The 24,375-nt window shown below is 45.9% G+C and overlaps 1 protein-coding gene across 4 annotated transcripts in view; it reads right to left on the bottom strand.

The window, feature by feature from the left end:
* Nucleotides 1–1,262: 1,262 nt before the first annotated feature.
* Nucleotides 1,263–24,375, bottom strand: part of SGK1 (serum/glucocorticoid regulated kinase 1) — a 103,700-nt gene continuing 80,587 nt past the window's right edge. For 2 of the 4 annotated variants that reach the window (XM_081094575.1, XM_081094576.1), the window contains 11 exons: nt 6,466–6,541; nt 5,948–6,023; nt 5,460–5,564; nt 5,269–5,352; nt 5,019–5,150; nt 4,669–4,781; nt 4,197–4,320; nt 3,682–3,777; nt 3,049–3,204; nt 2,867–2,956; nt 1,263–2,456 (listed from right to left, as the gene is read on the bottom strand). In XM_081094575.1, coding sequence (XP_080950701.1) covers nt 2,289–2,456; nt 2,867–2,956; nt 3,049–3,204; nt 3,682–3,777; nt 4,197–4,320; nt 4,669–4,781; nt 5,019–5,150; nt 5,269–5,352; nt 5,460–5,564; nt 5,948–6,023; nt 6,466–6,541 — 1,220 coding nt within the window. In that variant the 3' untranslated portion in view covers nt 1,263–2,288. Of the gene's footprint in view, nt 2,457–2,866; nt 2,957–3,048; nt 3,205–3,681; nt 3,778–4,196; nt 4,321–4,668; nt 4,782–5,018; nt 5,151–5,268; nt 5,353–5,459; nt 5,565–5,947; nt 6,024–6,465; nt 6,542–6,677; nt 6,905–7,554; nt 7,801–24,375 lie in introns of those variants that run through there. The other 2 variants (XM_081094577.1, XM_081094578.1) reach the window with 2 other exon arrangements.

Here is a 24,375-nt window from a genome sequence, read left to right as displayed (position 1 = left end):
GTTGATTTGGGCATTTGGGGTTGCTGGGGATTTAATATGTAGCTACTGATGGCAGGTAGAGCACAGCAACTAAAAGGCAGACCTTTGACTGGAAGCCACTTTCTGCAAGAAGTCGCTGAGTCACTTTGATCCCATTCCTTCAATGGATTATGAGGGACAAGGACTAAGTAATCTCCAAACACCTGTTCAGCCCTGAGAAGCCTTGGGGGTGGGGGTGGGGGTGACGGTGGGATTGAGATAGAAGAGGCACAATAAAAGGGAAAACGATGACAACTTTCCCTGGGGAAATACCTCTGCAGACTGAGCGGTCAGGGTAGAGGGGGTGCAGTAGGCTTAGAGGCGAAAACAGAAGCAAGATCAACTGTTGGGGGGCTGACTCCCCATTTGATAGGAATTTGTGTGAAGGGCCTAAAAAAGTATAAAAGCCAAAAAATTTGGACACAAGAAGATGCTCTAATATCGTGCTACTTCCCCCTCTTCCACTGTAAATATTCCAGCGACATGAGCTCTAGGAGGGGCCTCTGCACGCCAGCCCCCGAGTATGCTGGGTCCAAGCAGTGCTAGCTGTGCACAGGCAGCTGGTCCATGCCAGGAATGTGCTCCTCCTTGGGGATCGTTCGGAGCCAGCACTGGGCTTGGTTCAGCTCTGGGTACTCCCTAAACTAGAAGTCCTGCCAGCTTGGGTTCTGGGGAACACCTCCATTCATGACAAACGTCCTCACCCTCTTCGGTGGCGTTCTCCTACCCATGCAGACTATGATATTGATCCCCCTTTCAATAAACAGCTCCACTGAAGAAGTCTGCCTCTCCTATCAAGGCCGGGATTGGTCTGCTTTGCTCACTGCTATATCCGCAGCACTCAGAGCTTGGCCCAGAGTAGGTGCTCAAATATTTGTTGGAAGCATTACCTGTTACTTCAGACAAGCTAAATGTCCGAACAAACAGCTGTCAACGTCATAGGACATGCAATAAATATAGGGAACATTACATCATGGCTGTCCTTGTGAGACCGGTAACTTGAAAAGGATTTGTTTGGATGGATTTATGAATAACTGACTTCATAAATGCTAAGAAGACCTGGAATATAAATTTGACTCTAAGACCACCCTCTACTCCCCTGGAGTCAGTAGATACTGCTATTGGAAGCAATTACAGTAGCATTTCCCTGGTTTTAGATTTTAAATGAACCCATTCTTGTTCTCTAACCCCCTCTTTCCCCCAGACCTAAATACTATGTTAAAAGAACACGCATGGCACAATTTATGTAAATATTTTTTAAGGTTTTATTGCAAACCAAAACTGGTTTATCACACACACACAAAAGGTGTGTGATGGGAAGGGGGGAAGAATTGTACATATTATAACCATGTTAATTACAGTACATTAAAATGGTGGTTTACATTACAAATAAGCCTGTAAGTTTAAATATACTAGTGTTATAACCCAATGTACAGACTTTATACAATACATACAATTACCGGGAATGCAAAAAAATACCCCATAAATAATGCCCATTTTCAGGTGACATTTTAAACAATGAAAACACCAGGCTTGACCGACAACTGGGGCATTGGTCCATAAAAACCCTTTCTAAAAATAGAAATATTTATAGCAGCAATGCTTTCTTTAAGCATCTGGATACAAGTCATTGCAAGACCATTTCAATAAATTTTAATTAACTATATCTTACAAAAAAAAAAAAAACAGTCTACGCATAAATTTATCTTCCAAATATGGAAGAAACAAACAATGTCCCACATTGTAGTGTCCTGCAAGTGTCACATTGATGCTTATAACTAAATCCATCTGTGCTCAGGCATACCGCACTCAGACCACTGTTCGCACAGCAATCCACAAGGAAAGATAAAGAACTGAAACACTGCAACAGGAAAAGCTTTGGAGCTCACACAATCTCATCAGAAAAGGCACATTTCATAAGATTCGGTATCACAGCCCGGACTGACCCTCCCCGGAGACCCTCCTGAGGGCAGCGTCCTTCTGACGGGACCACTGCACCTGTCTAGGGCGGCACTCTAATGCGAATTTCAGATAGCACCACGTTGGAAGGAAGGATAAAAATGAAAACCTCATGAGCTCACTGAGAGGAGGATGTGCTCTTCGAAAAGCTTCCAGCAAACAGTGTGCAATACGATTGCCAAGATGTGCAAGCTCCCGGAGATGTGCAAATTCTCTCTGAAGATGTCCTGTCAGTTGGCAGCTCTGCCAAGAGGCTAACTAAAACATTTCCAAACACACAGAAAATCCTTCAAAACCCACCCTCCGACGGTTCAGAGGAAAGAGTCCACGGGAGGTGCGTAGGAGAAGCCCAGGAAGGCCTCGGCGGCCTCTTTGACGCTGGCTGTGAGGAGGATGCTGTCGGGGGACCTGCCGATGGAGTTGGGGACGGGCTCTTCAGTAAACTCGGGGTCGAAGTGCCGCAGGTCGCTGGGTCCACTCTGCAGCAGGAAGGGAAAACCACGTTCAGTGTTAAGAATCCACACTGGATACAGGGCTGGGAAGTCCTTATTTAGGCTTTAAATTCTGGTGCTCAGGTCTTTAGGGCACAATACGGAAACTCCCATCATAATCACCCATTTCAGGTAGGACCCCCAGAGGCTGCACAGAGTTTAAATGATGAGGGTAATGTTACCCTTTTTCGGGTGCTTTAATTGATTAGTGTGTTGAAAAATCCTGTGAGCTTTGTTGGGACAAATATTCGACTTTTTCTGTAGTAAAATAATGGTCCATGAATAAAATATCTGCCAATTTATTCCGTGAGGGCCTTTCCCTCCCCACCACAACCACCAAATCTGACTTTAAAGAAATGACCTTGGGGCCCCCCTATTTTTAGAAGAAAGATACTCACCACATTTGGGTTAAAAGGAGGAGTAATCTTCTTATTAATGAGATCATCCCAGTTAATTACAGAGAAGAAGACATGATTCTTAATCTCCATCTGTTGAGAAGAAACACCAGGGTTAACTTAAACAGGCCGCATTCAAGAAGGGCGCTTCCCAGCCAACCAGGAGAACAGGAAGCAACACTCACAAAGTCGTCCTTGGCACCCAGCCGCTTTGTCCGGTCCTTCTGCAGGAGGCCCTCCAGGAGGTGTCTTGCAGAATTTGTGATATTTGGCTTCAACTGGAGGGGCTTGTTCAGAATGTTGTCGTACATCTCAGCTGTGTTTCGGCTGTAAAAAGGAGGCTGAAAGAAGGGAGACAATCACTTAATATTTACCTGGGAGCTTTGTACAGCACATATTATCAAACAGAGAAAAAGATCTAAGCTGCAATATATGAACTTGGATTGGGCAATGTCTTTTTCTTGATATTTTTTTGGCCTTGGATTTTTAAGTGTCTCTTTGGCAACTCGTACCAGGGGTTAGATGCTGATCAAGTCATGTTTGTCACGCTCACATAGGTTAAGTGTAAGCATATCTACTAAAATGTGAATTTACAAAAGAAAAATCTACTAGGTAAGAATTCACCCTCCAACACTTATAAAATAACCAATATGCTTCTTACCAGCATTTGATAAACTTACTGATAAAGGTCAAGACACAAGGACCAGGTATGCAATGGGGCCTACGTGCCCAGAAGAGTCTGGATTGTAAGAAGACTACATTCTAGGGTAGCATTATCCACCGGGGCAATATTCCGTGGATCTCAATGTGCTACTCACCAGGCCATAGAGCATCTCATATAAGACGGCCCCCAGGCACCACCAGTCCACAGTCCTGTCGTAAGGCTGCTTATGAAGCACCTCAGGTGCGAGATACTGAAAGACAGACCAGGAGAAGAGAGCTTAGAGCCAGCGGAACCAGGCAATCCCAAGGCCAGGCATGCACTTTGAAAGAGCTGAGAGACCCTGGATCCACTTGGAGAATGTGTTTCTTTAGATGACTCCCTGAGCAAACTAGTGGACTTGAAAGCTGACTGGCCACCCAACAGCATCTTCCTTGGGGATTTAGAAATCTTTTTTTGACATGGATCTTGCAAACGGCTAGCTTTCATGAAAGCAGCATACGGCCTTGGAACATCTCATGCTGCATCAAATAGCAAGTGTATTTTACTTGCGCTGAATGGGACTAAGAAATCTCGGAGAACAGTTGAGTCTTTCTGTTGGTGAAACGCATTGCTGCGCTCTCTCTCTGGGAAGGAGGGGGCGGGCCAGGCAGCAGTGGCGGGCGCTCCTACCTCGGGTGTGCCACAGAAGGTGGATGTCGTGCCATTGGGCTCGATGTTCTCCTTGCAGAGCCCAAAGTCAGTCAGGACAATGTGTCCCTGGGAATCCAGCAGAATATTCTCTGGTTTTAAGTCTCTGTAAAGAAATGACAGAAAGGGAGTTGCACAAGTTAATTTCACTTCATAAGAAATCCTCTGTAAAGAGAATTGTTAGGGGTATTAGAAGCATTTTACATTCACTGCAGTTGTATCCTGAATAAAACAGGGAGTCCTTGTTCTGCTAACCTATCCTGGATCAGGTCCAATCCTAGTTGGCTAATTCCCTAGTGGCCTGGAGTCAAGACAGCTCACATGCTGGGGGATCTGGTTTTAGGTGACCAAGTGGTACATAAACACATTATTTTAAGGCCCTGTCCAAGGCTAGGCCTCCTGTGTCTCCTTTATACCCACGAAAGAAGGCTGCCTTAGGAGAACTCCAGCTCACCTATAAACGATGTTCATGGAGTGCAGGTAACCCAAGGCACTGGCTATTTCAGCAGCATAGAAACGGGCCCGCGGTTCCAGGAAGCAGCGCTCCCTCTGGAGATGGTAGAACAACTGCAGAGACAGAACAAAGTCAGTCTGCGCTTGCCAAAGCCTGACAACAATGCATTTAATTAGTCTCGACATATATAGCTGAAGAGAACAATTGCAGGAAGTGGCCCTAAATAGTCTACTTATTAACTATTTGAGACCTGGATGGTTAAAGGAAATGCTAATTCTGGTAACTTTCCTCCCCTACGCATCTTTTAAAAATTGTGCACGGACAAGTTAGCTCATCTTCCCTCTGCTCACCTCTCCACCATTAATGTAGTCCAGGACAAAGTACAATTTGTCAGCAGTCTGGAAAGAGAAGTGAAGGCCCACCAGGAAAGGGTGCTTCACATTCTTCAGGAGAACGTTCCGCTCCGACATAATATGCTTTTCCTAGGAAAAGGACAGTCAAGATTTAGTGGCAAATTTCAATGTGGCACCGAAATTGCAAGGTGAAACTACTCAATGGAAGTCTTATCTCCAACCGCAACCCATCCAGCACTGCACGTACCTCCTTCTTTTTCAGGATCGCTTTCTTCTGTAGAACTTTGACTGCGTAGAATGCTTCCTCTGCTTTGTGTCTTGCTAGAAGAACCTGAAATGTCAATTAAAAAAATCATTTTGCCGCCTGCATCCAGGGCGATGGTAAAATAAGTGCAGGGAAGGCTACCTAGGGAACGGGGACATCAGATTTGAAATTACCTTTCCAAAACTGCCCTTCCCGATCACTTTCAAGAAGTGGAAGTCAGATGGTTTAGCATGAGGATTGGATGATGGGCCAAGGTTGATTTGCTGAGAAGGACTTGGCTGAAAAATAAAATGCTTTCTTTTAATATCTTGGTTTCAAAGAAAGACATCGATAATAAAGTCTAGGCGCTGTCAAAGATGTTACATCTGCAAATGACTGAGGCAAACACTCAAAACTACTTTTTATCCATGTTAATTTCTCAAACTGGAGTGTGGAGATTACACAATGTTATTGTAAGCAGAGAAATATTTTATGAAATATGCCATTGAAAATACTCCACTGACTCAATTCTCAAGTGCTTATGTCACTTGTTACGCGTGAACTAAAGAGGCATTCCTGCCTTAATACTAATTCCTAGAAATGCCATTTCAATTCATCAATGTAGGAATACTGACTCATTTACAAGACTCCTTCACAGACATTACAAATGGAGAATACTTACTGGAGGAGAAGGGTTGGCATTCATAAGCTCAGGCTCTTGAGGTTGGGAGATTTTCAAAATGGACTGAACTTCAGGGCTACAAGGAAAAAAAGAACAATTTAGAACCTCCTAACTCGCCACAAGGGGGCGCACCAGCACAAGTAGTGAGTTTCTGGCTCGAATTTTCCGGAGAATTCAGTGTTTAAACTAGACATCCAAATAAATTACTCAGTTAAAGAAATTAGCCAAAGAAAATAATAAACCCAGTTAAATAAAGAGATGAGGGTTGCTCTTCCTGGAGACAGAGGTGAATTAGGCAATCACCAAAATTTTATCTTACAACTTTAGAACAAGCCAAACCCGCAAATTAATTTTAAATTTTAATGTTTAAAATGCTATACGTAAATTAGAACTTGAAAGGGGATCCCCATCCCCGGGGAGGTCTTAGGCTTCCTGATCAACACAGTGATGAGAACGTCCTTATTGCTGGTGAACTTAAACCACGCTAATTTTTATGTGCCCCAGTTCCCCCAACTTACTGTTTGCATGCATAGGAGTTATTGGCAATCTTCTGAATAAAGTCGTTCAGGCCCATCCTCCTCTGTTTCATGAAAGCTGCGAATTAAAGAGAGATAAACGTTTAGATGGCTTGGTAACACCCGACGCCGCGCGCACTAATCGGATGCGGGATCTTCAAAAAATTTCCACTTGGCATAGCCTCGGTGGGAAATCCAGCGACTGGGGCACTCACCGATGAGAATGGCTACCATGCCCCGCATTCTGGAGTAAGTGAGGGTGCCCCTAGCAGCCTCGGTCTTCACTGTCATCGCCGCAGAGAGGGGACAGAGGAAGCGAGGCGGCGCGGAGAGGCGGCAGCGAAGGGACCGGCTGAACCGATAGCTCGCTCGGGCCGCGCCGCCGCTCTTATAAGCCCTGCGCCTCCGCGGGGGCGGGGCCCGCGCACAGGGAGGCGGGCTCGCGGCCAGGCCCCGCCCTCAGCCCCGCCCCCGCCCCCGGCGGCCCCGCGGCTCTGCAGGCGGCTGGACGGCCGGCGGCAAGCGGTTCCGCCCCGGCGGGAGGGCGAGCCGGGTCGGGGGTGCGGGGCGCCGGCCGCCGGGGCCGCCGGGGGAGGGCCCGGCGCGGGGCGGTTATCTGCCTCCCTTGCTCCAGGGCCCGAGAGAGGGAAGCCGCCGGCGCTGGAGCGGGCAGCGGGGAGCGGAGGGAGCCTGCGGTAATTTTCCACCCTCTGCTCCGCCAGCGGGAACACCAGTCGCGGCTCCCCGGCGCGTTCCTCCCGGTGCGCGCCCCCCGGGTGGCTGGGTGCCCGCTGGGCTCACCAAACCCGCATTCGGACGCACCCGGCCCGGCGCCGACCCTCTCCCCGATTCCCGCGGCGGCCGCCCGCCAGCAGCGGGGTTATCTCCCGGGCACAGGGTGGCCGCGCCGGGGGAGGGCGGCCCCGCGCGCCCTTATCTTGGGGGTCAGCGTGGGGCCAGGCGCCCGGCCGGTCTCCCCGCGCCCCCCGTCCCCATCCCGCCGCCCTCGGCAGCCTCGCCGACACCCCGCCCCGCTCGCTGGAGCCACGCGGCGAGGGGGGCAGTGCCAAGCCCCCGCGCGCCCGGGCTTACCCAGTCCGGTCAGCAGGAAGGACTCGCTCCTCTTCTGCGCCTCGGCCCTCTTCTTGTGGCGGGGCCGCAGCAGCGACTCGAGACGGGCCCGGGCCAGCGCGCCCTGCATCTCCCCCATGGCGAGCGGCGGCCGGAGAGCACTGGCGTTTCCTTGAAGGAGCCGCCGTGACTCAGGCCGGCCCGGCTTCCTGCCCCCGTCCCCAAACAAACAAATGGCCCTTGTGCGCGGCCCGGCCGCTTCCGAAAACGCCTTTTTTGTGCTTTTGGCCAAAGCCAAGCAAGGCTGAAAAAAATCCCAGCACTTGGACGGGGAGGAAGGAAGGAAAGAGAGAGGGAAGGGGGAGGGAGAGGTCAGGAATGTGTAGGGGAGGGGGGGCGGAAATAAAACTCGTCTCTGCACTAAAGGGGGAAAAAAGTACAATCCGCATTTCACTTTTTTTCCCCCTAAAGTAATCTCTGAGAACATCCTGTCCGTTCCGCGTGTAATTTTCCCCCTTGCATTTTTAATCCCCGCCATGCCCAGAACACGTGAGGAGGTGGCAAGTTGGGGCGCAGCGGCTCCGCGCAGGGCACCGACCTGGCATGACCCCGGGACACCCGGGGGCACCGTGGGCTCGCCCGGCTCTCCCACCTGAAAACTAGGCCGGGTCACGTTCCAGGGTCGTCAATCCCCTGAGTTTGTCCTCTGCCTCCCCTCCTTTCCCCTCCCCAGGTTACAGCAAGCGCTGGCGCGTGGTGGTCTTGCAGTTTTACCACCTGGCTCTTTCTCTCGAGTCCCAGATAAACTGGGAGCCGTCAGCTCCCGAAAGACTAGCCAGGAGCCTCGGCCCCAGAAAGCACAGGAGAGAGGGAAGCTCTGTGGAGCAGCAGCCGGTGCCTCCCTGTAACCCGCCGCAGGGAGATACCTGGACCTGCAGTCTGACCTCCGGCGCCAGGAGTCGCGCCAGGGTTGGCTGGGCGCCGCCAGTACCGCCACCGGGCCTGGAGCGAAGAGGAGGCTCTGCAAGTTACTAAGACTTGCAGGGCCCGGTACCTGGTGCGGTGGCTGCCCTGCCATGACCCCTTGCTGCCAAGGGCCCTGCCATTTCAGAGAGGCCTGCTGCTAGGTCAGACACTCCGAAATGCCAGCTGTCAAACCAAGAATAGCATTGAAGAGGGTTTGCTTCGGTCTTGGGTAGGGCTTTGCTTTGCAGGCAGCACCACCACCACCACATTTGGCCCAATGTGATCTGTGGCCTCAACTGCTTCTTGGTTTGCTCAGTCACCACAGCCCTGCACTGGGAGAAGGGAACACACATCCTTTCTCCTGGAGACGGGCTGAGAAATTTGGCTCAGCATCCACTCTTTAAAAAAGCACTATCGCCTGAAATTGATGCTCCAATCTAAAGCCAGGCTTAGGAAACTCCAAATCATAGTCACTGAGCCATTTCTGCTTCATCTCGCATGCCTTCTTCATATAGTATGATTTGTTACTGCCAATACCGTCCAGTACCACTTCAATTAGCCTAGCTCAACCCAGCCCTGACCCCACGCCATTCCTTCCCCTGTGAGGTGCAAATTTTGCAAAGATTGCCTAGAAACAGCAGCCCGCACAAAGATTTTGTTTGCTTGCTTAAACACACACACACACACATTAAATTAAGTACCACCTCCTGGGCCTCCCCCATGCCAAGTAGCTCCAAATCCTCCGTAGCATCTTTGTTTTATCCACTCCGTCCAGATTACAGTAATAAAAGCAGACGAACCTTTCAAAGGGGATTTTACAGTCTCCTCTTTCATTCTTCAGGTCGCCTCGGATATGAAGGCTGGAGGTTACTTTCTGGGGGCTGGAGGTAGGTAGGGCTCAGTTAGGGCTGGAGCAGCCTCCTGCTACGCGCCTGATAAGGCTGGAGGCTGAGATGACAGGGGAGCACGAGGAGCCAGAGGCGCCCGTCCCTGCTGTGTTATCAACCCCACTTTATATAAAGGCAATTTACATACACGAAGGGAGCAAGCTGCAAAGTTCAACACAGGGCCATTTATCCCTTCCATTGCAACATCACTCAGAAAATTACAGTCTTCAGCGTCCTGGGTTTATTACACCCTCAGCAAGATACACACACACGCAAATGTAACTTGACTGATTATCGTCACAAATCAGTCCAGAAAATCAAAACAGATGCATAGGGTTCATTTTCTCAAAGAAGCCCTGGCGCTCCAGCATGCATTCCAGGAAGAGCATGGAATGTAAGTTAGAGGACTCTTAAGTGGCACCACCGTATGATTTGTGGTTGGAGCAGAACGGGGACATCTGAAGTGCCTCCGCCTCCCCCGCTAATGTTCAGCAGTCGGAGACGAATGGTCTGCTAAACTTATCATTTAAGGGAGAGAATCAAGTTGTTGAGACTGGCCTTTCTTCCAACCGGATACCTGACGGGTGGAGCAGGCGCCCCCTGTTCGTCCCGGCAACCCACTAAGACTTCCGAACAGGAAGGTGACACACGGGCGGCGGGCGCACGGAGCAGGGGGGCGGCCGGCCAGGGAACTGCGAGGCGCCTGTGAACTGCGCAGGCTTCAGGCTGCCCCGCGGCCGCTATTGAAGCGCTTGATCAGTTTCTTCCTTCCCGTCGCCAGCTTCTTTCTTTGGTCCAGAAGGTCCTCCCACCGGGAGGAATCCGGCCCCTTCCCCCTGACTCCCTGGTGGCGAGATGGCCAGGGTTGCGTCACAAAACTCCGCTGGCAAATGCAGCCTAGGGGGCGATCGTGTTCTCTGGGAGGACGGCTCCGAAACGCATGCTTTCCAAACCCACTTCTCTCCTGAGGTTTCATCAGTCCCAGAAAAATGTCTACAACACCTAGTGCAGTCATAGAAATATGGAGGACTTGATATGATTTAGACTAATTAATTACCTGCCCACTCCCCGCAGCCAGTCCTCTCACGTTTAAGGCCTCACACTGGGCAAACTGCAGTCAAAACTCAAATGGAAATGATTCACCGAGACATTTTCTCAAGTGTATGTACTTTAATAGTTCAGAAAATCGTTTTGGCGCTTCTACTTTATTTTTCTTGATGGATTACGACATAAAAAACAGAAACTTTTATTAAGATACGGCCCTTTCCGATGCTGGTACTTCAGGAGTTCCTTCATGGGCTTGCAGGCCATCTCCATGCGGACCTTCATCGCGTGGAGGTGCACAGCCACACCCTCATTCAGCTGGAGAGGTGGTTCACAGCCACAGGCCAGAGCAGGCAGTGGCTGTTGCTCATGATGGGGGACTTGGCGAGTGGGGGCTCCCGCAAGGAGGTGCGAGGCCTTGAGATGCTGCAGCACGGTGGAAGCCAACCGCTGCGGGAGGATGACTGGCGGCCATCCCCAGCATTCAGCTGCACCCCCCAGCCCGACTTTGCCAGTCAGGGTGGGAAGCTCCAGGTCCAAAAAAGCAGCAAAACCGAACCAGTGACCCCATGGCTGACCTCAGGACCAGCTACATTGAATATGACCCTGTCCCGGTGCCAGCCAATCAATCAGTGGAGACCACAACCCTGAAAGGCCACACCTGGAAAACTGCTGAATATTCTATTGAGATCTTCTCCTGGGACCCCCCCGCCCCCCTAAGAATCTTCATCCTTAAAACACGTAGGGTGGAGGACCCAGTGTGCTCTGCCTCCCCCAAGCACGCCTGTGCCTTTCCCTTTTCCCTTCTCCCCGCTCACTCCCAAGCTCCTAGGCCCTTCCTTTACCGCTATGACTTGTTTCCTAAACCCATTTCTTCTACTTTTTATACATCTGTGATTAGCTAAATAAATGTTCTCTTATAAATAAAAAAGATATGACCCTTTCCATTTAATTTAAAGGCTTAGAACACAAATTACTGGTATTTCCTAATATATTAGAGGGAATTTTATAAAAAGTATTTTTATAAGGACTTAGGTATTGGACTGCTTAAGTGTGTCAGCTGCATGAGTCTTCTCCCTAGATACAGTATCTTCCGTTGGTAACAGGGCATATAATTGTTTTGTATGGCTCAAAGTGCCATACATTCTAGAACAATCCTGTGTAGTTTAGGTTCATATGCTTATTGATTCATTCGTTGATGCTTATAGAATTCTTTCCCTGGAGCATCACCGAAGAAAGCACATAGAATGCCAGAAACATAATTATTACTCTAGAGAGCAACTAAATGGACTGGTTTTTGTTGAAGGTTGTCACTAAGTACATATTTTTTTTTATAGTATTCATCAAACAGAAAATGATGACAAATGAATTTATTCAGGATAGCTAATATAGATAAGTAACTGGCAAGGGTAATTAAATGTCTATTTATAGAACACAGGTTCTACAGTGATTATTACCTTCTGTAATCATAATTGTCAAAATTGACATGCATAGAGGAGATAAGAATGTAGGTAACTAAGTGAAGAACACATTTTCTAGAATAATAGAGTTAAGAGTTATTTAAACCCACAAAACTACATGATTTCGATTAGCCTGAATAGGCACCTCTACATAGGACTTATTTTTTCCAAAACAGTGATTTTGAATAAACAAGACTATACACATAAGAACCTTGGAAATGGTTTTGTTAAATGATGTACATGTAGCTGTCTAACAGGGAAACCTTATCTTGTTTTCCCTAATATCATTTTTTTTTTTTAACTATTAAGGATTATGCAATTATTGTTAGTTTTTTTTCTGAGTTGGGCAAATGACAGGCAAAGTTGTTAACTAGCAAAACTTGCTTTTAGGACCAAATTTAACTTCTTTCTGTACCCCCTTTTTTTGTCACTTTAGTTGACTCCAATGCTTCTCCCACAACCCACCCACAGCACTGGCACACTATATGGTCCCCCAAACTCTAAACTATTGCCTCTCACCCTCTTTCCCACTAATGCCAACTGCCTTAGAGCCCTGCTCTCTGCTAATTGCCAAGGGAGATGTTTACTAGATCCTTCTTTCTTCCTCCCTCCTTCTCTCCTTGTCTCCCTTCAGCTCATTCAGGCAGGCATTTAACAAGCACTTATTAAGTACAAATATGAAGATCAAGGGACAAATATCAGTAATCCAGTTATCTGACCCTACAGAAGCTCTCATTCTAACGAGACATTATGAGTGTTAAACACAGACGTCTGAGCCGGCTAGAGAAGAACAGAGGAATTTTCTATTGGGTTGAAGCAGCAGGCATGGAATTGTTGAGGGAAGTTTCCACAAAGGAAAGGTATTTGGGCTGGTCCTGGAAAGCCCTGCTTGGTACAAAAGAGGAAAGTTGTTCTAAGCAGAAGCAATAGTCTGAGTACCAAACTCTAAGGTGCTGTGCAGCAGCTTGGGAATAATTTGGAAATATGGTCCTTACCCAGACCTTACACACAAGCAAAATGTATGTGGCCACTAGTAGTGAAAGAGGAACATAGCACTTTCAAGTGAAATTAAAAAGTACTGCCGATTTTTAGCCTGCATAGACACCTGATACAGCTCTAGTCATGGTTGGAGTTTACTCATCCACTCATCACCAGATGCTTCTAGAGCTATGCATCAGACACTGTGCTACATGCAGGAGACACAACGGTAAACATGAGCTCACGGGATGACGGGCAGGTGGGGAATTTGCCTACAAGGTGAGATTGAGCCGTAGTGTCTAAAAACCAAGGAAAACTCCTCCACCAACACTTTTAAAGTGTTGTAGAGAGTTAATTCAAACCAAAATGTAATTGATAACTCAACTATTACTCCTTCTATTAAGGATATTTGCTTAAAAAAAACATCCTCCTATCACATTAAAAATGAGCAAATTTACATACAGACATATAAGGGAGTGTTGAAAGTTGGAACGGGGAAATTTATGTGGTTGGAAAATGAATGAAAGCTTAGACAAGCATAGTCAAGGCCTAGCACAGAGATTAGCAATCTTTTCGCAGTAATAACACCAATGGTCTGTACCCATGCCTTCTAGAAAGTCAGGCCACAGGACAGTGGGTGGGAGGATGGGGGCATGGTTTGTAGTAAATGTTATATTTTAGTCAGGGCACAAATTAAAGAGGGGAGGCCAGTGGTTGCTCTTGACCTAGGAAGAATGGGAATCTAGCTAGCAATAAATCAGTGGCCTGACGACTCGCCTTATCTCTATCTTTGGAATGTTGTAATGTCTGATGTGGCATAATCCAATGAACAATAAATAAAAATCATAACTGTCAACTAGAACACAATATGAAGGGCAAAGAATCGCACATGTTTGACAGATTTATATTTGGCTCTCGGGATTGACCTGGAAAATGACACCCAGGGAACTTTCCATATGATTATGAAAAATAATACAAGAGCAAGTGGAAAAAATGTTCAAGTCAAAGTTTAATATTATCTCTGACTTTCTAAACACAAGAGGACTATGGCCTTACTAAAAGCTTTATATATTATCAACATAGCTTTAGTGTTAGGCATTTGTTATTAGGCATTTGTTTATTGTTAGGCATTTGCATTTTAAAATACCTTTCCTTTCAATTCAAAAAAATTACTTTGTGTCCGGTGAAGGCCTGGGAGGGGTGAGTGTGGGGTGGAAGGTGTCAATGGGAAAAAAACCCACCACCACCAACAAAAGGGACATCTATAATACTTTCAACAATAAAGACAACTTTTTAAAAAATTACTTTGTAATGATAGATGGTCAGATTATGGCAAAGAAAGGCAGAGAGTTTGGGCTGAGGAGCCTCTCCCTTCACTGTCCAGGGCCAACCCGCAAGCCCACTTACTTCTACTAGTCCTTCGGCCCAGCCTTGGCAGTCAGGCAGCACAGGGCTTGGCATTTCTTTGCTGAATCCTTGGGACACACATATTGAAGTTGCAACCTACACAAAGACAGTATAAAGGGCTCTCTTTCACCCCCACTTTATTCACAAAGTGCCAATAATAGAAAATCAGGAGCCTGGACTTCTGGCAGACATCTGTAACCAAACTAAAGTGAAACCTAAAAGCTTTAATCGGCTCAGTATAAATCTCCCCCCCAAATCGCTCTCATTTCTGACCCTATAATCAATCTTGCAAGAGAAGCTCAGGCGTCTCCTAAGGTCTGTTTCCTGTAAATCCTGCCTACAAATTACAGCAACAAAATAACATAAATGTAATAGTAGTCAGCAGTGGGGAAAGCAGTGAGGTGGCTGATTGGCATCATTTTAATGTAAAGCAGTTTAGGGAGCTTCCTTTTGATTTTAACCCTGAACACAAAGCTACATAAATGTTTAAGTCACCTCCCACGGCAAGTTCAGGAGTGTCAGTAACAGGCTGAAGGTACACTTTGGTCGGCTACAACTGAGGCTCATTATCTGTGAGCCTAGACAAGATATTCTCTAAACCTTAATCTTTTCATCTTTTACTTAGTATAAATTGTGAAAAATAGTTGAAATAAAGAATTTGGGGGTTCGGGGGGAAGAATATGGTAAGTAACCTGCTCAAACTGGAATCTCACAGAGAAGATATGCCTATGTTCCTTACCCTCACCCTACACCTACCACCACAACAGAACACATCAACAAGTCAAAATAACAATGGTATGTGCTGTGTTTACAGCACAAAACCATCCCTGACTGCTGGGCCAAGGATGGGCCATGGATAGTCCTGAATGATGGGAATTCCATTAAGGCCTGAAAAGATAACCCACTTTGTTTTTCAAACTTCCCACTCCTCCCTTGGTCTCCCCACAGACAATGCTCCAGAAAGGGCTAGATCAAAGAACTAAATGCTATGATAACGGAACAAACACTTGTTTACCAGGTGTTTGAAGTAGAGGCTTAAGTGTTGGATGGAAAAGCAGAGAGGGAGCCAAAAGCTAACCCAAAAGGATTTGCAATTGCTCATGGTGGATGGGAAATAATAGGTGTAAATATGGACAGACAGAGAGGGTAAACTTATTGAAAGGAGGTCAGAGAAGGCCAACTAACACAGAAGATGCCTTTTCTAGGTCACTCAGCTTATCCTTCAGTTATGGAAAGAGGAACAAGTTCCCATTGGTCATCGCCTGTTACTTTTAATTATTCAGACTTCTGTGGAGCACCTCCTTTGTGCCAGGCACTGTGCTAAGCCTTGGACCTAACAAGAATGCCTCAGATAATCAGTATTGCCACATTCGGGCATGGTCTATAATTATTTGGTTAAATTGAACAGTGCTTTCCCAAAAGGTAAGCTTTCAGATACAGTAGTTCTACTTTTCCTAAGGCTGTTGTGCCTTAATGCCATTAACATGCAAGCTTAGGCATGTTTAACCATTTAGAATATTCACTTTTTCAAGTGAGGAATGAGCTGGGAGTTCTCTTGCCGCTCTAATAGTGTGCAGTTCTGTGATATCTGGGAAAAGAGAAATCTAAACAGAACTTCTGGTAACTCAGAACCACTTCCCATGGCTTCCTGTAATAATGCTCCACACCCAGCTAATCCTCTGGATCCCACCCTGCCTCCCCTCACTGTAGCTTTCGGCAGAGATTTTGTGCTCTTTGTTATTTGAATCTCAGGTGCCTCTCTGGACCTTGAGTTCCTAAATACTGGACAGTACAATTCAAGTTTCTCACCTACCTAACATCCTCCAACCACATCCCTCTCTACTCGCCCTCTTTTCCCTCTCCCCTTTGTCCTCCAGGCTGATGCCATCCTGACTCTGTTCCTTTAGCAGCACAGCTTGTGTCTGCCTTGGGGACATTGTCTGTGCTGTAACTCCACCTGGAATGCTTTCCTCCTGATACTCACAGGGCTGGATCCTACCTGCCATTCTGATCTCAGAGTAAACACCACTTACACAGTGGAACCTAATGTAGGCAGCTGGCTGTCCTTTGTCACTCACCCTATTTCAATTCTCTGCATATTAGTCTATTATCTGACATGCTTCTTGGGTTTACTGTTTGTCTCCCCAAACTAGAAAGTAGTCTCTAGGGTTGGGATCTGTCTTATTCTCCATAGCATCTCTATGCCCAGAAGAGTCTCTGGCCCATAGGAAGTGCTTAATAAGTAAAATGGTTTAATGATATTCCCCATATATATTTCTGGGCACATTACTGCTTCTCAATTAACTTTAGTTTTCCTTCCTTCACATCATCAAGGGTACATTTCCCTTGCAGTCATTTTGTAACTCACTATAAAAAGCAAAACAGCCTGGCCAGTGTTGCTCAGTGGTTGAGCATCGACCTATGAACCAGGAGGTCATGGTTTAATTCCTGGTCAGGGCACATACCCAGGTGTGGGCTCAACCTCCAGGGTGGGGTGTGCAGGAGGCAGCTGATCAATGCTTCTCTCTCATCATTGATGTTTCTATCTCTATCTCCCTCTCCCTTCCTCTCTGAAATCAATAAAAATATATTATTTTTAAAAAGCAAAATGAAATCAAAGCAAACAAAAACCCTTGGCTTTTAGCTATTTTATTACCTACTAGAGACTGGTGCATGAAATTCGTGCACGGGTAGGGTCCCTAGGCTTGGCTGGTGATCAGGGCTGATCTGTGGGGCAACCGGTGGGGTGATTGGGGCCTGCAGGCTGGGGGCAGCTCCTGCATTGAGTGTCTGCCCCCTGGTGGTCAGTGTGCATCGTAGCAACCATTCATTACAGGGATCCTTCTGCCGTTCTGTTGATTTGCATATTAGGGTTTTATATAGATAGATTATGCTACTCAATTGCTTCAGAAATCTGAGGGACAAAATTTTATGATATACAATGAAGATTTAAAAATTAAGGCTATTCTTTTAGTCCAAATGGATCATTAAACAATCATACTGAATAACCATTTTTCAAGAAAACTAAAGTAGATGCTGATATTTTTTACAGATACCACTGAATAGATACTTTGTCAGGTTCAGAGAGTCAAACCATTGGAAGGGAGGCCATCAAGGCTTTCATTCATCCAGCTTTCTTAAAATGTCAGGTTAGCCTCTTGTTTCAAGGACCACAGATAATCTTCCAAGGAGTCAAAAAGACATATCCTCTTTTTCTCTTCTTTTTTACATTGCCCCCCAATTCTCTTTTGCCCCCAATTCTTTGCTGTCTATAAAGATACATTTTTAAAATGAGAAGCCCATTGGATATCATGATTCCTTACTTCAGGTTTTAGCTGAAGGCCCTCTGGCCTATTCTGTTTATGAACCTCCTCAGTTTTGCAGGTGTGGGATGATCATATTTATGAAACATTGGCCGTTGACCAAGGAGAACTGCCTTTTTTAGAGTTTAAAGAAAGTGATAGCAAGCCATCTTCCTAAGAGTGTTCTAGCTCAGTCAGGGAGGCAGCCTTGTGCTCTGCCAGGTCCCCTCCCATCTTTCTAGGATTATCCTGCATAGCTGTAGAAGCACATGTACCCTCGGTAGGTGATGATAGCAAAATGTCACACTGTATTTGCAGATATATCAGAATAAAGGGAGGGAAAACCCTCTTCATTAACGATACCATCTGAGTTTAATAGAGAAGAATGCTATCAGAACCTGTTTGACTTCTGTTCTTCAACCAACTTTCTCCACTTCTCACCCACGCTGAGGACACGGCATTAACATGGCCACATCACAGTGTTTTATTTCAATCTTGAAATTGTAAAGTTCTTCCATAACTTTCACATCATCAGAAAGCCTGAGTGAACATTTGATACAAAAGCCTTCCACTTTTTTTTATTTTGTAAATATCCTTCTCTACACAATGGTAAGACATTGATTAAAGGGCCCCTATTGTGCAGTGCCTGGTGTGCAGTTTCAAACCCACAGCAGAATGACCATTAGGTTGAAAACCTATTAACCCTTATCCCAGAAGAGGATGCAAAGTCCTTGGGGGATGTTTATTCTTCTCCTTGATATCCTGTAACTGAAATACTATGCTGTAAAGTCCCTAATTCTTAAATACCATGATATAAAGTTAATACATTTTATGTTACATGACAAGGGGATAAGAGAGGGAAGAAAATAAAGACATTTACTTCATACACACAAACATATTCATAACAAGTAAGGAAGAGAGATTCATGACAATTATAATCCTTGATTCTATAATTAGTCATGTGGTCATAGCTGGTATTTTTAACTGTCTCCTTCCACTGTCTATTTGTCCTCAGCAAGCACCTCAACTGGTCATGGTTCTTTACCTAATGGAGTGACCCAAGCTTTCATTCCAGACAGGGTCTGGGCCATTTAGAGTCCTGCCTGGATTGGGCTGTTGTGGTTTTCCATTGACTTTATTTACAGACATGGTATTATTAAGAGACACCCTAAGAGGTCTCTTGTATTCCAAACATACTTTTCCTTACCTGCATTGTGGAGTGGCAATCCAAGTTATGGGTAGCCAGGACCAATCATCCCAGCCAGCACACTCCTCCCTTCTTTGTCTGTTGATTTAGGGTCACAGAGAGCCCAGAGCTGTAGTAATTTCTAGCTCAGTGGAATCATTGTTGTGTCTCCCAGTGGAAAAATTCCTCCCTTTCAAACTAAGACTTCTAGCCCAGCAGAGCATAAGCTTGGAGAGACAGGAAGCAAAAATGTTGTTAATAGGTCACTAGGGCTAATAGTGAGTGGCACCACTCCTATTTCTACACCTTGATTTTTGGAGCTGGAAATCCCAGCTATGGGGGAAACAGCACCAAATATGGATGCTAATTCAGAGTATAATAAACTTCCTGGAAAACCATGCCCCAGCCCTGCAAGGTATATTGCCACCTAGCTGGCACTGTAACTGAGTCTTTGAAAGGCCATTCCACCATTGTATCAGGCCAAGTTGCTTCAGAATAGTAGCATGGGTCCCCTGGCCTTCCTTCATTCACTGTGAAGTTCGTTCCTTGATCAGAGGCAATGCTGCGTGGAATATCATGGTGGTGGATGAGGCGTTCTAGAAGTCCATGAACAGCTGTTTTGGCAAAAGCATTGCACACAAAGAAGGCAAATCTGTATCCAGATTAGGTGTATATTCTAGGAAGAACAAAAAGCTGCCCCTTCCATGACAGGAGGGTTGAATGTAATGAACCTGTTGGTTGATCACTTTGGGAACGGTGTGATATTAGGGGCTCAGTGTTGGTCTCTGCTGTCAACAGATTGGGCACTAAGCAGTGGACTTCGACAGACCAGCCGTGGTTACTAGAAGTGCATGTTTCTGAGACTGTGCATAACATCCATCATTGCCACCATAGCCGCTTCATTCGTTAGCCCATTTAGCGCTGATGGGGTGGGTCATCCTATCCACTTGATCACTAAAACCTTCCTCTGCTGAGGTCGCTTTTTTTGTTGTTGTTGTTCTGTGCCCTTGACCGGAATCGAACCTGGAACCCTTTAGTCTGCAGGCTGATGCTCTATCCACTGAGCCAAACCAGTCAGGGCATGAGGTCACTCTTTGACAAGCATTCACATGGGACACGTATCCTCACATTTCTTGCCCATTCAGAGAGGTTTATCCATATACCTCTTCCCCAGACTTCATGGTCCCCCAATTTCTAATCATGTTCTTTCCACTTCCAATTGCCTGACCATCCAGCCAAACCACAGGTCGCAGCCATGAGCTGGTCTATAATCACATGTCTGGCCACCTCTCCTTCCAAGCAAAATGAACAAGCAGGTGAACTGCTCTCAAGTTCATCCCACTGAGAGGATATGCCTTCCCACTACCCCTCAGCTATGTCCCAGGAAGGGACTACAGAATTGCAGGTGTAATTCTATGTGACTTGCTGGTGTCACCCACAGCACAGGGCATGACACACAAACTTCATCTCACACAGAGGTATGGAAATGCAGTAACCCACTGGCGGGATACTAAACACCTGGGGTTTTATTTCCTGAGTATTCTGCATCTTCATTTACTTCTTTCTTAGTGGTTAGTAGATCTGGGTACATTTTGCTATTTTTAAAACATTCCTGGCTAGCTTTGATATTTAGGTTTTGTTGCTTTTCCTTGCCTTCCCACTCTCTTTTTAGCTAATAATTTGCAACATTGTTTGCAACCTTAAGAAAACTGGGCACTGCATCAGTTTATCAAGCAAAAATTTAAAGAAAGATTACTGTGATGCCTTACCTACACTACCTGACCATCCATTTAATATATGTGAAAATGATGAGTGAAAATGGATGGAAGGCATTGTCTTGGCATTAGACAACTTCTGTGGGAAATTCTCTTTAGGATTATCGGTTTCTGTAACGTTGACAGGGACCCTGTAGGGCTCCCCAGGACTACTATATCTTTTTTTCTTAAAACAGTTACAGAGAATTAGAATTAATATCACACACATTATATTATGCATATATGCACATTATATACAGCATGAATTGTATATTACATATTAAAATATTAATGTTTTTAAAATATTAGAAAGCACATTTACTTAAAGGTGCCATAACTAGACCACTTCTAGGAGTACAGTGTCTAGCACAGGTGTCCTTGTCGGAACATGGTGCGGCTGGATCTAACATCTCATCTTCCCCATATGAACCAATTATTTTTCCTTACAGAGCAATCCTTTCTGATTTTCACAGGTGACTTTTTGATAATTTGTCTCACAAAGAGACTGGGTGAAGGCATGCATGGGGCTGGATAATTGTGGACTCACTGCCATTTCTAAAAATAACCCAACCACCACGCACCTTAGCTCTATTGTATTCACATACTCATGTGTATGAAGACAGTTCAGTTCGTAGCCAGCACACCAAATGCCCATTTCCTCTGTTTTAAAGTTTGAAACTATTGTATATACATGAAAGTTGGGGTTTTTTTTTTATTCGAATAGCACCGCCAGCCTCACTTCATACTTTTCATAGAATTGTCAATTCTATGAAAGACTCTATTAGTGTCAAAAATGAGGCAGTGTAGGAAAAAGCTAGGAAAGTCCCTTGGCAAGAGGAATAGAGAAACTGAGGCAGATAGCTGAACAAATTGGCTGAGGAATGTATAGCTAAATATAGAAGGTCACCAGGGCAGAAAGCACCAGGTGCCCAGCAATGAGCAAAAGGGGCGCTGGACTTCACCCCCAGAGTGGCCTTGCTTTTCCTGGCATATCGCTGATCATGTGGTTAGACCCCTGACCTTCCATATCGCTGATCATGTGGTTAGACCCCTGACCTTCCATATCGCTGATCATACAGTTCAGACCTCCTGACCTTTCCTCCCTCGATTTAACATGGAGGCCTCAGTTGTATTTCAGCTCCAGGCCCAGAGAAGCAGCAAAACCAGGACAAGCTACAACGACTAATGACACCCTGCCCTGGCGCTGACCAATCAGTGGAGACCAGGACCCAGAAAGCACACACCTGGAAAAGCTGATGAATATTCTATTAGGATCCTCCCCTGTTTCCTCCCCTAAGATCCCAGCCTTTAAAACCTGCAAAGTGAAGGACCCAGTGTGTGTGCTTCTTCCCAGGAGCACACCTGCGCCTTTCCCTTCTCCCTCTTCTTCCCCACAGGTGAGCATCTTCTTAGCTCTAAGGGGCCCCATGAGACTTGCAACCAGGGGAGCACTGAGCAACAATAGCAGCTGTCCCAGGCTAACCCCCTGAACTCTATTTTCTCTGACTTCTCAGTGAGCCAAGCAGCCCAGCCTAGGCTCTCTCCTGTTGCTTCTTCTGTCCTATGTCTTCCTCGTTTCACTGTCCCCAGCTTTAATAAATGTACTCTCAAAATCACCTGGACTCATGTTATGAGCTCTTTCCTGCATGGAGTCAATAACACACAATACCACCACCCAAAGGCAGACCTACTCTGGGCAGGTTCCTGTCCGGTAACAAAAGGACCATAGGAACTATGAATATTCCTGATAACCATTTGAGCTCTCTTAATTTTTTCTCTAAAATTGCCTGCACTTCTAAGGCTATCTCTATCATTGTCAACTAGCATCAGTTGTTAGGGGCAGAAATAGAAAATTGGGGACTAACTATGAGTTATTTCTAAATAAGAAATATTAATCATGCTCTGTAAACTGTGATTGTTTTTTTCTGATTAAAGAAAGCACATTCTAACCTGGCTGGGAGTTGTATGCCCTTGGGACCTGGGAGTCAACCTTGGAATGCAGTCTATCCCTAGTCAAGAACTACCTAATATCGTGGAAAGATTAACAACCTTGTTGCCCAAACAATGGAGTCCTGCCCCAGCTCCTCCCGAGCCCATGTTGCCTACTTCCCCATGCCTGTGATTCCTGCTCCCCCATGTAATCTTTGTCCTTTCCAATATAAGCAGCTGGCTTATGGGGGGCTAGAGATCTTTGTGGATGACCTGCTGCTCTCCCATACTACTGGCAGCATTGGAATAAATGCTCATATATGATTCAACACTATCTCCACCTAATTGGCTCAATTCCCATTGATTATCTGGTTTCAATACTGATAAGCAGAAATGAACATGGTCCTCTCTGTAACTGCCACAATTTAGTGCATCTAATCTAATATTAGACAAGCATGGTAATTGACTGTACCTTCCCTACGCCTCCCATGGGCTAATCAGTGTGATATGCAAATTAACCACCAACAAAGATGGCAGTTAATTTGCATATGTAGGCTCCAAGCAGTGGAGCGAAGCCTGACGGCCCTGGGCCGGTGGAGCAGCGAGGCCTGATGTTTCTGGGGCCGGCTCCGGCCAGAACGCGGCCAGAGCGAAGGCCTGGGTCCCGGGTGCCGGAGGCAAAGTGGTGCCAGCAGCCAGGGGAAAGGAAGGCCCATTGCACGACTCTCTTCGTGTAACAGGCCTCTAGTCTATTATGTTAGCTAACACTCAATTATTATATTAAGTGGCAGACACTATGCTTTAGTGCTTTTTATGCAGTGTCTCATTTAATCCTCATAATGACCTTATAAAAACTGCTACTGTCCCTGTTATAGAATAGTAAGAAGCTAAGAAAATTCCAGGACAAGCAGAATAGGAAAACTAAGTTAAACAGCAATTTGCAGCCACCTATCTTCCCTAAATCAAGGGCACTCAAGAGTAAATGGTTTGTACCTCTTCTCCCCAACCAGAGGGTAAATAGCTTAAATCACCCTACTCTGGGAGACAGATAACAGAAATCCAATTAAATGCCATTTTCAACCTCACCCAAGGACAGACAAATTTAAAAGAATATCTCTCATTTTGGTTCATCAGCATAAAGCTGATGAATAGTCTATTGATCTGTCCCAAGACTTCCCCTAAATGCCCAGCCTTTAAAATCCCTGAAAGTGAAAGTCCCAGCATGCCCATAATGCCCATACCATTCCCGTCTCCCATCTCCCACCCCCATGATGCTTGCCACCAGGGAAGCAATGGGCAGTGGCAGCTGGTCCTGTCTTACAAGGCCCCTATTCTATGACTTCCCAGTGAGCCAAGGCAGCTCAGCCTAGGCTCTTCTGCTGCTTCTATGCCCTTCATTGTTTCACTCTCCTAAGTATAGTTTCACTGCAGTCAATAGATTCTCGCTTGCTTTTCTACACTTTGTCTCCTAATTAAAATCTTCCCCTCCAGAAAACAAGACCTGAGGCCTCGTCATCTCCCTGACAACAGTCCCCTTATACATTCTTATGAGGCTTAAAGAGGTAAACAGTTTTGAGACACAACATAACTAGTAATGGCAAAACCAGGATGCAAATCTAGGTTTTTCTGGCACCAAAAATTCTGCTTTGAACCAGAATTTCTGATTCAAATGACAATCTCTCATGAATCTGTAGGTAGCTGTCATTATGTTAACTTATGCTTACACTTGTTTTATTCATAGTTAGTCTACCTGTGTCTGGCTAGTGTAGCTCCCTGAGTTTTCAAAGGCGAAAACTATCTCCTCTATAGAACCTAGCAGAGCACTGAACAGAAAGGGACATGCTATTTCTCACTCCTGTAAAACAAACCCTGCATTTGCCTTAATGTTCCCCTTTTCCCAGCTTACCAGTTTAAATCTCACCCTGTGTT

This window comes from Myotis nattereri (genome assembly GCF_964212035.1).
Source record: "Myotis nattereri genome assembly, chromosome: 6".
Classification (NCBI taxonomy): Eukaryota; Metazoa; Chordata; class Mammalia; order Chiroptera; family Vespertilionidae; genus Myotis; species Myotis nattereri.
Note: the sequence above shows the minus strand (reverse complement) of the source record. Positions and strands in the feature narration are given on the sequence as shown.